Source organism: Electrona antarctica (assembly GCF_951216825.1).
Source record: "Electrona antarctica genome assembly, chromosome: 4".
NCBI lineage: Eukaryota > Metazoa > Chordata > Actinopteri > Myctophiformes > Myctophidae > Electrona > Electrona antarctica.
The window spans coordinates 13,039,131-13,055,090 of NC_136809.1; the positions used below are offsets into that span (position 1 = coordinate 13,039,131).

At 42.4% G+C, this 15,960-nt stretch overlaps 1 protein-coding gene across 2 annotated transcripts in view; it reads right to left on the minus strand.

Annotated features, from left to right (window-relative positions):
- Positions 1-15,960, minus strand: part of sorcs1 (sortilin-related VPS10 domain containing receptor 1) — a 207,167-nt gene continuing 191,207 nt past the window's right edge. The window contains exons 20-27 of one of the 2 annotated variants that reach the window (XR_013789911.1): positions 13,995-14,128; positions 12,243-12,366; positions 11,196-11,308; positions 7,495-7,629; positions 4,228-4,327; positions 3,628-3,733; positions 2,440-2,596; positions 1-39 (exon numbers count right to left, since the gene is read on the minus strand). Coding sequence is in view for 1 of the 2 variants with exons in the window: in XM_079499906.1 (XP_079356032.1) it covers positions 2,542-2,596; positions 3,628-3,733; positions 4,228-4,327; positions 7,495-7,629; positions 11,196-11,308; positions 12,243-12,366; positions 13,995-14,128 (767 nt within the window). In the remaining variant the exon portion in view is untranslated. Of the gene's footprint in view, positions 40-2,421; positions 2,597-3,627; positions 3,734-4,227; positions 4,328-7,494; positions 7,630-11,195; positions 11,309-12,242; positions 12,367-13,994; positions 14,129-15,960 lie in introns of those variants that run through there. The other variant, XM_079499906.1, reaches the window with a different exon arrangement.

The window sequence follows — 15,960 nt, forward strand, 5'->3', positions numbered from 1 at the left end:
CTGCTCAAACGTGGGTTATTGAACTGACCCCATTAACTCCTGGGAAACACAGGAAACACAACATGAGTGCCATGGAATGACTGGTGCATGGAAACAACAGCAACACAAACAACAAAACAAAAACACAATAGTTGCAGATTGATGCGGTCGGGTGGAAACCTTGTATGTCCAAAACGGTCACTTTCAGGACATGGGTGGGGGGAAAAAAGTAACCTGTGTTGGTATTTAGTTACTATACTCTACTATATAGTTACTAGCTCTTGTTAATAATAATAATAATAATATAATAATGATGACTTTATTAGGAAAAGTAAAAGATCAGAATTAAAAGCAATAAAAAAACACTAAAGGTAACAAGTTGAAATCAAGTCAACTCGGAAAGGCTTGTCTAAACCGGTGGGTTTTCAGGGCGGTTTAGAAGGTCGGGAGGGAGGGGGCGTCTGACATGTTGGGTGAGTGCACAGAGGGAGGGGGCGTCTCTGATATGTTTGGGGACTGCACAGAGGGAGGGGGCGTCTCTGATATGTTTGGGGACTGCACAGAGGGATAGGGCGTCTTGGATATGTTTGGGGAGTGCACAGAGGGAGGGGGCAGCCGCACAGAGAGGCCCAGTAGATTTAATAGATGGCTTCATAGACTTGTTTGACAGCAGTGTCAATGTGTAGTGTTATGTTTGATTCATTATGTATTTTCAGACCGTTTCAGACAGATGTATTGCAGGTGGTCCCTGACTATGCATTCAGATTTTTTTTTTTGTAAAGAGAGAAAATGCTACTCTTGTTTGTTTGATTTTGAGAGAGGGTGTACTGTTTGGTCCAGTGAAAAAATACTTTTGTAAACAGTTAACCATTTTGGCAAGAAGCAAAAATGCTTAAATGATATCCTTGCTCTTTACTGGTAATAAAAACATTCCGACATTTAAGGTGGCACAAGAGCGCATCCATTAATACAGACACCGTAAAGGCTTTAGTTCCCAGATGGAGCGAGTGTGGAGCGAGTGCATTCTCCGGCAGCGGAATCAGCCCCGGTGTCGCCGCCAATTGCCGACAACACCCGCGGCAGTGTTTCCTCCAAAGCTAGAGACCGGCGGCGGCCTGCTTCTGCCGCTTTTGTGTCGCTCATGCAATGCTTACAAAACGACCTTACGACCTCATAAATAATATAGGAATATGAATACATGCTCAGATCTGACTGGTGCCGCTGGCCGAGTGCGTTCCGGCAGATCTGCAGACTGCTGGGTGGTGCTGGCCGACACCGGCAGCTGCCGTGCGTTCTGGCAGATGCCGCATGTTTTTACATTTTTTTTACCTGGGAGTTCTATTTTGACAGCCTGTCATATCTCTCTACAGGCTTGCTGCTGTCAAAATATAAAAAAATTATGCTGTCAAAATATGACCCCCCACCCCCCTTTCTTAGGTGTGATTTGGGGCTCTAAGGATCAATGCAAAATGAATATCAACATCCTAATACTGTCCAGTCTTTATCACTCATGCTTTCTAAGGTGTGATTTGGGGCTCTAAGGATGAATACAAAATGAATATCAACATCCTAATACTGTCCAGTCTTTATAACATCCGAGAATGCAATCAAATGCACTCGAATGCACTCACTCCTTCTGGGAACTGAAGCCTTACGGTGTCTGTATGGATGCGCTCTTGTGCCACCTTAAATGTAATGTCGTAATGTTTCTAGTTCATAACCTCAGAAATTTCCGAGTTTAGGCCTATTAACTAGCAGAATTGCGAGAAAAATCTTGCGAGTTTATTAAAAGCATATTTGCCACATAAAAGTAAGACATTTCTGAGTTATGTGCCAAATCTGTGAGATTATAAAGTCAGAAATATCCGACAAAAATCTCTGAGACTAATGTTAGGAAATTGCCCCGCCCCCACCAGCGCTTTCTTTTTTTCCACCGGGATGGCAGTAATACGCCGTCATTACTGTATGTGATTGTGTGATAAGTGAGTAATGAGGAAGAAAAAAATATATAATAATCTTAACCCATAGAACGGTGCATGAACCCACACCACTATTGTGTCAGTTAGAGGTAGGTCGATGATGGACCGACCCTACACAATAGTGGTGGTCCCCAGGTTGCTCTTAGTCAGGATGGTGGTCCCTGGGTCAAACTCTGTTGAAAACCCCCTGCCCTACATGCCTACACCAAAGCTCACAGCACAAGGGGTTGTACGCTTGTAGATCTGCTCTTTTTGGCTAATGTTCCCCTCAGGGATGGTATAGGGTTCAAGTGGTTAATATCCAAAAAAAGGTTAAAAAAAAGGTTCCGGACCCCGTGCCGAAGACCCCTGCTATATAGAACGATGATGCAAGGCATTCATTTACGGGGAGGGAAAAAAAAGCTGAAATATGGAGATACAAGGTTCCTGCCAGACAGTGAAGAGATGAACATGTACATACAGTATGAGGAGGGTTATTTACCGATGGGCCGCGTGTTGAACTCTGTGTCCAGCATCTCCAAAGAAGTCACCAGGTCCCGTTGTGCGTTGGGTGTGCTCTCTGTTGGACTTACTGGACTTGGGATCATTTCTTGTTCTTTTTCGTTCTGCATCTGCGCATAGACGTTGAGGCCTGGGATCTTCCTTGAGGAAAGATTCACAATGAGGCCAGGGGATAAAGGCATATAACTAATAACAGAAAGAGGACATGGACTCTGCCTCAGGTTCAAAGTGATGCTGCATGAAATCTTGGAATCGTGAAAACATCCTAGTTGTGTCTGACCAGAACCTGAAGGTTGTCCTTGACTCCTTTTTGCCTGTGTGTTTCAAAGATATCACTATTCAATATTCCAAAAATTTGGTCCGGTCACGTGTGGGGGGATTTTTTGAAATGTCCCCTTTTTATTGATTTATTTATATTTGTGCGACACTGTTGTATGAAGAAGTAGGTCGGAAGTGGCTTATTGGCGCTAACACGCGTGAGTCTGTCCCAGTAACAATGTGCTAGACCCCTGGGAGATGGATTGCTGAGGTCTTCAGCTTCCAGTACTTGCACGACAAGCTGCTACTGCTCATGCTGAGTTGGCGGTGCCCGGGATCGAACCCATGAACTTGTGGTCCAAAGGAGAGAGCTCTACCGACTGAGCTACCCGGACACAACGTTGTATGACAAAGTATAAAATAGGGCTTAAGTAGTTCATCGATAATTTGATTATCCAATTAGAATAATAGTTATGAAACGGCACCGGAAATTATGTCTTGATGCTATCGCTATTTCTCTGTCAGATATCGCTAAAAGCTGGTGTCCTTTTTTTAAGCAACTTGCCGAGAAATATGTAATATTTCAGAAAGGTCAACCAGACAAGCTCAATGGGCTAAATATTGATAATGCTGCAACACTGACTGACATTTAATTTGCAAAGAGTGCCGCCACAAAGGACTTCGAACAAGATTCCCCTTGAACTGAGAGAAAGGCCAGTTCTCTGTGGGACTTGAGCGGCTGCTGCGTTTACATTGACAGACAGCAGATCCAACTACTCTCCATCCCCGCTGGCAGCTTTGTTTACTGAGCTGCCAGGATCCTTCAAACCTGCGTACACAGCACTCACAGCCTTTCTATCAAAGCGGGGTTTGACGGCTAAATTGAAATGTCATGTCATAAACGCTATACCTTTTGAATTTGTAGATGACAAATACAGCTAAGCCCACAACCACTACCGATAGCAGCATTAGCAGGGCGGAGCCACTGTGGTTCGTGCCGGTGTCCACTAGGGGCGCTGCAGAGACAGGGAGACAAGAGTCACAAAGTATAAATCAATAGATACAAGGAACTGTATTTTCCAGCAGCAAGCTACAGTAAGCCATGCATTAAGCGGGCAACATGAAAATTCACCCCTATATGTAAAACAGTGTATGAATTAATGTAATACTCTCTTACTCTTTATCTTATAAGCTCTTAGGACAGTAGCAGCATCCCCAATAGGAAGAGGCACACATACTTGTAACGATGCTCACTCTCTGAATGTCTCTGTGTAGCTACATGTTGGGAGCCAATCACACACAGGGTTGGGGGTGGTTAGTTGACCGGGGCCACGGGGGGCCCACAACACAAACCACCTGGCTGTCTTATTACTGCAGGGCTATTTCTAGATGTCTCTAAAGCCTTCTACATTATTTCTACATTTTCTCATTGTTACGCTCCCATTAGGCCTACCTCTTCAACTCTAACAACATACATAACATGTGTAGTTAAACAGGTGTTGGGCCTTACCGGCTGACAGGTGTGCTGCGTACACCGAGACTTGGATCCCAGGCCGCAGGGTGAACTGGACTTGGTTTTGGTTCAAGGCACTGAGCAAAACCTCCGAGAGCTGCATGGTGAGAGGGAGAGACGGCATCTAAATCGGTGTATTATTATTAAAATGTTTTTCTCTTTCAAAGTGGGGACCCCCAGGAGTCTTTGAAGGGGGTCCCCACCAAAATATGGAACAGTTTAACCACTTTAGGCCTATTTAGCAAAAAATTGCAGATCTACAAGCTTGTATAGATCATGTCAGTACCATGGTCAATATGGTTAGTATCATGTCAGTATCACGGAGTGACTTATAATCACGGTGTTATGCAACTGTGAATATAATACATTATAGCAGTGATTACAATGCATTATAACAGTGATTATAAGGTATTACAACTATGAGAATTAACATGGGATATATAGGAAGAGTTACGAGAGAGTCATTATAACAGGCTTTATATTGCACTTACGAGGGCTTATAACTGTAATTATAGTCTTATAAGTCAATTACAATGCATTTATAATTGGCCATATAAGTCATTATAAAGCATTGTATGAAGCATTATGTATAATAGCTTATAAATACTTGTGTATTATAAGTGCATTATAATGCATTATAGTGTATACTGCATTATATACATGGGATGCATAGCCAGTGTTAACCCGGTGTTGATTTGATTTAATCAACCCGATGACGATTGCTTAACTAAGTAGCCACAACCCACTGAAATGACAGTACTGCACCTATACAGCAGGAACCCTGCACACGTGCACCTCATTCTGCCATTTATGTCTTTGAGTGCATCCACGTTCCACTGCAGCATGAATGCAATTAATTAACGGCACACCTAATGCTTTTTAGAGCGACAAGAAACATTCTGCTGGAAGTTTGACATGAATGAGACAGATTACCCTGACCTGAAGGTAAACTATAAAAGAATTGGAGTTCAATTTTGTAGGTCATAAACGTTTTCCCCCACGTACAGTAGATGGTCTGATTCATACTATGATAAATCTACAACCCCGAAGGGCTGCAGTGAGCATAAAAATGACATGGGGTTTCTTTTCATATACGATATCGGTATATCATTGAACCTTTACCTTTTCCATTTCATCTCCAGGCGTCATTCATGCATCAGGCCAAAAGTAGGTTTGCAAACAGAGGACATGAACTGACTAAACAAATCCCTTCAATTTCTCTCACCAAATCCTCCTTTCCTATTATAAAGGCTTCATTTATCTTATCTGCCTCATTTGCCAAATTAATTGTGATATGAGTAATTTCTCTACCCCTTCATTTCCCTGTATTTCTTAGTGGTTTAAATTTAGACTATGCCATGAATAATTAGTTTCCCCCCACTGTATAGCAGGGTCAGTAAATCTATTATACATTCTAATAAGCAGTCCACGCATTACACTTTCAAGATGTCAACCTTGAATGAAGATTTATTGCATGGCTGTGCAAAAGAGGGGTCTTGCCATGCAATCAGCCAGGTGTGTGTGGGAGGGGGAGAAATCAAATTGATTTCCTTCCAGTTCCTTTTCTCTAGACATGCCTGTGGAATATTTCCTGTGAAGAGCAGATCTCACATTATTACCAGTCGCTATCTATTATGTTACGCTTAAAGCTAATGCAGTCCATCTTGATATGCGTGTGATTTAGAGGTCCGATCAGCTGTGACAATCTCTTTGTCTTGGATTTCTATGCTCCTTTTGAGACTTCCCCCTCCTCCACCCCAAGATGTGACTTGAGGGGGTTTAAAAGTTGTTACCCTTGATGACTTGTGAATACTTGTCAGGCTTATTGATGAATCTATCGTTGAGATTCCTCAGGCGTGTTCCGGAATTAGACTCTCTTTTTTTTGCATAATATACCCCCGGACATGCATCAGTGGAACAACATTGACATCTGCTGGAGGAGAGAAGAACTCGAGTTTTGAGGGGTTTATTTTAAGGGGGAGCAGTGACTAGAAGCTCCCGGAAAATGCTTGGCAGCAGTGACACCACACAGCAGCAATAAATACAAAAAATACATGACATAATCTGCCAGGGTGGCTGGCTCCTGTATAAACACTTCAAACATCATCTGACATTGAATAAGATCAACAAAGGTTACTTTCATCCGCACCCACTCAAATGTCTGTCTGGAATACAGTAAGTGTTGTTGCACGCACTGACAGTTTTTATATAAAATACTGTAGGGAGTGGATATTCATTCAGCCACCATCAGTGGGGACAATACGATTTCAGTAATTATATAACATTCATAAAAAACATTAATTAAAAAAATTGCCTGCTTAAATTTTAGGCTCTATTAATATATTGTCTCTGTCGGGTGGAAACCTCATATGTCCAAAACTGTGACTTTTCAGGATTCAAATTCAAAAGGATCAAGTATTTTGATGCTTTTGTGTGACGCTGTAATATGATCAAGTATGACATACATTTATGGAAAGAAATTGAAAAGGGTGGGCGCCCGCTGGCCAAGTGGTCCAGGCGCATGCCACATATAGGCTTTGGCCTGACAGCGTGTCGCGTGTTCGAGTCCCGTTCATGACGACCCTCGCTGCATGTCTCTCCCCCTCTCTCTCTCCCTCCCTCCTGTCCATCTTCACTTGATACTATCAATAAAGGCAGAAAAGCCTAAAACAAATCTTTAAAAAAAAGAAATTGAAAAGGGTAGAATATGGAGATAAGAGTTTTCTGACCGACAAAAGTGATAACGAGCATTTGTTTTTGCACGAAAACCACTCCTTGGTGAGATAACACTTGTATTGCTTGTGGAAACCCCCGTTTAGTAGCAGATCCACAATCTCCACAATCTCTAAAAAACGATCTGCTACCTTTGATAGTTTTGAGTGACACTGTAGGGCGTTCATTTACAAAAAAGAAAAAAACACAAGTTAGAATTCGAGGTTTCTGCCCCGACAGCAACGATATGGTTAATAATAGTGTTTCCGGGGGTGCCCGCTGGCCTTGTGGTCCAGGCGCATGCCACATATAGGCTCTGGCCTGACAGCGCATTGCGTGTTTGAGTCCCATTCATGACTATATTGCTGCATGTCTCCCCACTTCTCTCTCCCTCTTTCCTGTCAATCTTCACTTCACTATCAATAAAGGCAAATCAAATCAAAAACAAACATATACTGTATATATATATATATATATAAAGAATAGTGTTTCCATTATGAACAAAAATAAGTCTGTCATCTGCGTATCCCAGAGAGAGAAAACATTGCGTACCTGATCTAAATGAGCAGCGCTCTTCTCTGGCCGGGCCTCGGTGAACTGTTTGTCCGGCACCAGATAGAACTCGGAGGCAGTGGGCTTCCCTGGCAGGATGGTGACCAGGAGCAGGTCTTCTCTCACTCCTGTGGCCTGGTGGAGTCCAGCGGGAAGAGGAGAGGTTATGATGGGACAAGAAGAACAGGTGGGTCAACTGAACCACATGGAGACGGGCTCTTAAAGAAAACATTTTCGAGATTTTTCGGCAGCGGGGCACGCTTGTATATCTGCTATTTTTCAATAGGATATTAAATGGATAAAGTGGTTAATTATTGTGATGCTATCTTAACTACTTTTTCGCAAACATTTTTAATATCAAGGACAACCATCAGAAAGGTGAGAGGGAACACCTAGGCCCCAAATGGATCAATGTTTTAAGGACACAAACAGTTTTAAGGACATGTCACACCAATGCAATGCAACTCCTTTCAACAAAACAATTTTAAGGACATGTCACACCAATGCAATGCAACTCCTTGCCACAAACCAGTTTTAAGGACATGTCACACCAATGCAACTCCTTGCAACTGCCATTGAGGATAATGGCTGAGAGTTCCCAGATGGGAGCAGGAGGGGGGAACCCAGTGTACTCTCTGCTGCCCCATCTGGCGGAGTCAGGTTACCTCTGCCCTATAGAGCGTCCAAATTCTGGTAGTAGAAGACAGCGCGCCACCGAGTGGCGCGCTACGAGCTTGTAGGTCTGCTATTTTTTTAAATAATTTGGGGACCCCCTAAAATAATTTGGCGACCCCCCCGAGGGTCGCGACCCACGGGTTGAGAACCCCTGATCTAGGGCACCTTCGTTAAAGCACTATGTACAGCACTATCAATCAATTATGGTGTGTATGATTATATAGGTGAAGCTACCAACCGGTATAACAATGCCTCCTTTACCACCTGCTACTTCAAACTGATGAGCACATAAGTGCATTATTCATTCATATGATTGTGAAATAGGTCATTTCTGCATAATGTCCATTTCAATGAGAACAATGTTGTACTTTTACTCAAGTAATATGTTGAATGCAGAACTTTTCTAGTGTCAGTGGTACACTACTTTTACAAAATAAATACTCCACCACTGGATTTATACGTATTTATACACGATGGATAGATTTATGCACAAAACAAGACAAAAATCATTGTGCAAGGGCATTGCCATTTTACAGTACAACAGAGTTGCTAGGAACAGTTTTATTCTGTTTAATGTGTTGAATGCGTACAAGGTCTTCACCTACATACTAGCTCAGTGGTTCAATAAGTACTTGAGGGGGTTCCGGGCCCCAGCTAAATTATGTTCATATAGCATAAAATATGTATTAAAGGAGAATTCCATACTAAAAGGCTTCTTACCTTTCTTTGTAGTTGTTACGTCCCCACCAAAGAGGTCCAGGTGTTTTTTTGTGCAAAAGCTCCTTATTGGCTATTTCCCCTACCATAAGCGCTCAATGAATTGCATTGAATTGAATGGGAATTGAATGGGGCTATGGGGTGTTGTGCTAATTCGCTTATTTCCATCGAAATAAGTAGTAAAGTGTGCCGCTTGGGATATTATTTACATTATGAAGAGAGGATATATACAAAAAATATATAATTTTGAGCGATGCAAATAAGCGAATTAGCACAACACCCCATAGCCCCATTCAATTCTCATTCAATTCAATGCAATTCATTTAGGGCTTGTGGTAAGGGAAATAGCCAATAAGGAGCTTTTGCACAAAATAACACCTGGACCTCTTTGGTGGGGACGTAACAACTACACATAAAGGTAAGAAAGCCTTCTAGCATGGAATTCTCCTTTAATATTTCATCAGAAGAGTCAATTTAACCACTTTTATACTGTATTCAGCTATTTGAAAATAGCCCATCTCCAAGCTGAGATTGGAGATTTTCTAAACATTTTGTGGAATATTGTGAAAAATGTGGAATCTTTTTGACACAAATCTTTTCTTATGGGGGTCCCGGGCAGAAGATATTTTCAGACGGAGGGCCGTAGCCAAATATCAGTTTAGGGGGGGGGGTTTGATATGAAAATGTCACTGGTGTCTAGATCATAGGTTCTCAAACTATTTTGTGTCATAAGAACCCCAAAATTGTGTATTTGGCCGTAGCCCGACCCCCATCTGAAAATATTTTGTGAAGAGAAAGATTTGTGATATAAAACATGTACAATTATTCAAAATGTCCCAAACATTTTAGAGATTTTTCAAAAATAGCAAATCTACAAGCGTGCGTCGCAGCAAGAAGTGAGCTTGTACTGTAGATCTGCTATTGGAATAGCTAATGTATGATAAGTTAAAATGATTGTGATTGGGGGGGGTACGTTAACTAATGGTCTAGTTGACGTACAGTATTTGTGGTGTTGCTTTCAATCAGAGCAGATTAATGTTAATCTGTACTACTGTATACTGTGTGTGTTGCTTTTATTTTAGACAGGGCGCCTGCCTCCATGACTCACTGCAATTTAACATTACTGTAAGTATAAAAATGCATAATATTTGTCATGTATTTCATTGGCACTTCCCAGAAGCAATCGATTGTGAACCGAGAATGGCGTCACTCTATTCCATAATGGACCAGAAATAAATAAAGTATATTTTGCATAGTGCTTTCAATCTCTATTAGTGGCCTGTGCATGAGATGTGACATGAAATAATCTTTTCAATACCTTCAAAGAAAATAAACAAATAAATAAATAAATCCATACACTACACAACATCTTCGTTTGAACTGCACAAACATGGCCCTGAACTCTGAGCTAACAGTAAAGCCCAGTTCTACGTTGATGACAGGCCAGGTCACCGTCATAATGTCTGATTTATACTCGGTTGCTTGCCGTGTCACGCAACTAAGTATAAACCATTCAGAATGATATCTTGTTTTCATCTTCCCTCGCCTTGCCATTGATCATCATAAAAGTCAGACTCATCTCTCAGAGTGCCACGGGGTCACGCTCTATTCAAACGATCCCCCATTGTCCCATGAAATCCAATGGTGGAAAGCAACTAAGTATTCCGTTTTCTGTACTTTTACTTCTACTCCACTACTGTATATCTCAAAGGCAATAAAACCTTTGCTGCTAGATACTTTGCAGATGCAAATTATTACACATACATTAACCACTTTAGACCTATTTTATACATACTAGGCAATTTTCAAAAGGGGATCTCTCATGATGACATCAAAGAAAAGCACCCACACACTGTCAGGAAATTGCAAAAGTTCCTGACAGTGTGCGGGTCCTTTTCTTTGATGTCACTATCAGAGATCCCCTTTTGAATATATGCACTTTTTTGTCCTATGCACCTGTCACCAACCTTGTAAGCTGTGCATCAACCTTTTTCAATCAATAAATAAATACATAGACCATTTGGAAATAGCCGATCTACAAGCTCACAACACGTCACATCGTGATGCGTCTTGATTTGATGCCAAGTACTTTTACTCGAGTAACATTTTGAACACAGGCCTTTCACTTTTAACAGAGCTATTTTTACATTGCGGTATTTGCTACTTTTCCCTGAGTAAAACATACGAGTACTTCTTCCACCACTGCTGAAGTGGACGCCCAGACTCATAGCGACTAGCGAGGATACACTGATGTTTCCTCCCCGCTATGAGTCTGGCCGCGCCAGGCTAGCGGCGCTTGGCAGCACTACCTGGATCAGAGCCTTCCTGATCACGCGGCTCACGTCCATCCTCCACTCCGGCACGTCCGGATTGTGGTCGTCCAGATTCGTCGAGAATGCCAGCAGATGCGATCTGAAGTACTCTGCAAAAAAATACAACAAACTAATAAAAAGCAGTGGTGGAAAGTAACGAAGTACATTTGCTTCAGTACTTTAGTACAATGTTTTTGAGGTATTTGTACTATACTTGAGTATGTCAAATGTTCTGTACGTTATTGCTTCTACTCCGCTACATTTCAGAGGCAAATATTGTACTTTTACTCCACTACAATTGTTTGAAAACTATTTGAAAATAGCCGATCTATCTGGTATTTTCAAAAGATTATTATTCATTGGAAAACATTAAATGGGACATTCTGCATAATGAGCACTTTTACTTTAGGTATTTTAAGTAAATTTTGAAGCCAGTAATTTTGTACTTTTACTCAAATACATTTTGAATTCCAGACTTTTACTTGTAACAGAGTATTTCTACATTACAATATTGGTACTTTTACTTAAGTAAGAAGTGTGAGCACTTATTCCCACCACTGATAAAAAGCCTTGTCGAAAATAGGATTTCATTCCCCCTCCTGCTGCCATTAAATGCAAGGGTCCGGCCATTAATTCACCACCAAGGGAGCGAGCTAAAAATCTATCCGAGACTGATAGTATTTACTTTGTAAAAGAAAAAAAAAGGGAAAGTTTAATTAAAGTGGACCCTGGCGGCATTCCTTGTCAGTGTTTGTGTTTTTTCTTCCTTTCAGCGCTGTACAGTATGAAAACCCCAGTGGAGGAGGTAGGTAGGAGGAGGAGGGATAGTGGGCTCACCGTGGACAGCAATGTATGAAAGCCCCAGTGGAGGAGGTAGGTAGGAGGAGGAGGAATAGTGGGCTCACCGTGGACAGCAATGTATGAAAGCCCCAGTGGAGGAGGTAGGTAGGAGGAGGAGGAATAGTGGGCTCACCGTGGACAGCAATGTATGAAAGCCCCAGTGGAGGAGGGAGGTAGGAGGAGGAGGAGGAATAGTGGGCTCACCGTGGACAGCAATGTTTTTTCTGTCTTGCAGAATAGCGCTCCCAGCGGACACCTGCACGGTGACTGTGTTTATGCCTTCCCGGGAGAACGTGCACGCCACGCTTCCCTCCAGGGTGATTACGGGCTGAGAGAGAGAGAGAGAGAGAGAGAGAGAGAGAGAGAGAGAGAGAGAGAGAGAGAGAGAGAGAGAGAGAGAGAGAGAGAGAGAGAGAGAGAGAGAGAGAGAGAGAGAGAGAGAGAGAGAGAGAGAGAGATATGAGGGGATAAAAACAGGGAAGATGAGGGAATTCCTATGGGAGACCCTTATCAACGCCTGGTTAATATCTCACACTATACTGTTATTTACACTACAGAAGTGTCAACCAGCCAACCACTGCATGCACACGCACGCACGCACGCACGCACGCACACACACACACACACGTACACACGTACACACACACGTACGTTTGTGCTACTATACTTGTGAGGCTGTCAAAGAAATTTGGATGGTGATTTTATGAATGCCATTTTTACAAATTTATTTCCCATTTTTAACAAACCCTGAAGCTGAAAATTACAGATATATAAACTCACAACGTGACGCAATGTGAGCTTGTATATCTGCTATTTTTGGTGCTCGGAAAAAAAAGACCAGCCTCCAACCTCTAAATTTCTCTACACACACACACACACACACACACACACACACACACACACACACACACACACACACACACACACACACACACACACACACACACACACACACACACACACACACACACACACACACACACACACACACACACACACACGTCTCAGAGGAGCCACATCCAGCCCGGTCCACAGGGAGTTCCTGTGTGACACCGCCAGCTCCTGCTGTCGTTTTTCCACATCTCCATTTGCTCTTCAAATGGCTCAGAGATGCTAATACTGCCTCCGTTCATCACCGGGCCATGCATAACCGCCCGTGCTAGTGATGGGCGCCCCGGCGGGCGGCGCCGAATAAACACATTCACTGCAATTATAAAGACAGATATGGTTCTAGGAATGAGACACTAGCGTCCCACGCACGCTATAATGTATACTATATGGCAGCCAGGTTTAGATTTAACTGTGGCATTCAGAGCCACACGTCAACTCTTGCATTACAGGCCTGCTACACTTGGTTGCGTGCCGGTGTCGTGCATATAAAATAGCTGAGCCACAAGCTAACGTGACATGCGTTGTGCTGAGATACGTTGGGAGCTTACATGTACATCGACTATTATCAATGTGCGACAACAAAGCACAACTGTGCATAAATCACCCCTTATTGCACACACATTTATCTTTGAAAACTAGTGCTTCATCATGCCCACCAAAGTAGTGACAGTTTATGCGAGCAGTTTAGATGAATCACGTTATTTATCATTTAAGTCTCTGGGGATTGATCAACTTAGACCGTAGTTGGAAGAGTGTAAAAGTAAAAAAATAATAATAAGATGGACACACTTCAGTGGCTATCAGTGATTGAACCACGTTTATGTGTTTTAGAAGTCAGCACGCCCTGCGACTATTTATCAGAGTACAGCAGATTACTGTGGCCACAAATTGCAACCCTTTGCACAGAGGCAGTCGAGCTGAATTAAGATCCCTCCTCACGCATGAGAGCGGAAGACGTTGGCAACGCTGTTAATTACAAAAGCAGCGGCTGCCAGGAGGAGAGGAGGAAAAAGAAAAGTGCAAACATGGAATGTATAAAAGGTGCGAAAGCCTCCGAAGACGTACCTCGGAATTATTTCCGATCCACCAGATGTAGGTGACCGTTCCCACTTGGCTGGGCCACAGCACAGCAGTGAGGTTCACCTCCTTATTCTTCACGGCCACAAAGGGAGCTGAGAGATGGATGTGCTCCAGGTGACCTACTCAGGCACACAGATACATCACGGAGTGAACTCGCTGCTCTACTGCTGTGTGCAGCTCTGTTTGCACACAGAGAGACAAACACTGAGAGACAACAACAACAACAACGACGCTGCAGTCTCTCCAATGCAAAATGTGAAACGACGAGGGTTAGGAGCAGCGGCGTGGAAGAAGCACGCAGACCTAAAGCAGGGGTTCTCAACGTTTTTGGCCGGGGACCCCCGGAAATGCTTTGGCAATGTCTCGGGACCCCCGCCCCGCCCCCTCCCGACCCCCAATATAAATTGACTGCTACAATAACCTTAAACCATTTTGGGCGGGAACCCCTTTTGGTGTTTTAAGCATTGTTATAATTTAGCTATTGAAAAATAGCAGATCTACAAGCTCATAGCGCGCCACCGAGTGGCGCGCTACGAGCTTGTAGGTCTGCTATTTTTGAAAAATCGTGAAAATAAAATTTAAAAAAATATATTTTCTATTTTTTTTGAAAATAATTTGGGGACCCCCTAAAATAATTTGGCGACCCCCCCGAGGGGTCGCGACCCACGGGTTGAGAACCCCTGACCTAAAGGACCACTTCACCCATGTTTAACCAATCTTCGTATAAATCATGGTCCTCACTAATGTCCATTATAATATGGTACCATTTTTGTCTGGTAACTCTGAGGGCTGTGGACAGTTCAGAAACCTGCCTTGCAGTGACGACATCGATGGGGAATCCAAGCTAATAGAAGCTGCAGGTTTTCTATTCCTGGAAAGTTAACATGCTATTAATTAATGGATGCCATTGTATCTGCGTTAATACGAAAAAAGACGAAGCTAACGATGATGGTTTTCTGCAGTGTCCACACAGCCCTCCTATGAGACACAGACCGAATAGAAATAAATGGTACCATATTATAAGGAGCATTAGCGAGGACCAATTATATGAAGATGGGTTGAAGATGAGTAAAAGCAGCAATACAAGTTATACAGTACAAGTTCTGTATTTGAATATTGTACATGGCTAATGTATGTTTTGTAAAAATTATCTAAATCTGAAGAAGTATACTAGTAACTAAAGATGTCGGTAACCCTTCATTTTACGGTACGGTCATTACCAGGTAACTACCAGGTAATTACCTGGTAATAATAGGTAAGTACCTGGTATTATCTGGTAACAACCAGGTAGTAGTTATAAGTATTTACCCATTAATTACCTGGTAATTACATGGTAACTTCCAGATGCATTACTCATTAATTACGATGTAATTACCAAGTATTACCCAGTATGTATAACTATTTACTGTATAATCTCCAGGTAATTATATGGAACTTACCATGGTAAATGACACACTGGTTGCCAGGTAATTACCAAGTATGTTCCTGACAATTACCAGGTATTTATACGTTTTTACTATGTAATTACCAGCTAACTACCCAGTATTTATAAGTATTTACTCTGCAACCAGGCACGATACCCTGGTTGCAGGTACTATAGGTATGTAGGTACTATAGGTATACCAAGTATTTTCAACAACTACCAGGTATTTACTCTGCTACCAGGCAAGTTACCCAGTAGGTACTAGGTCATTACCAAGTATTTTCCTGACAACTACCAGGTAATAACATGGTAACTGTATTCACTGTGTTTACATGGGTACTGCCCATGAAACACATGGGTAGTAGCCTACCAGGAAATTACCAGTTGTTACTAGGTAATTTCCTGACAACTACCATGTAATTACCTGATAGGTACCCAGTAAGGAAGGAGGAACTGTACTGTAAAAGGAAGCGTGCTCTATTTCCATGATATTACCATGTACCTACCTGGCAATTGTAGATTATAATC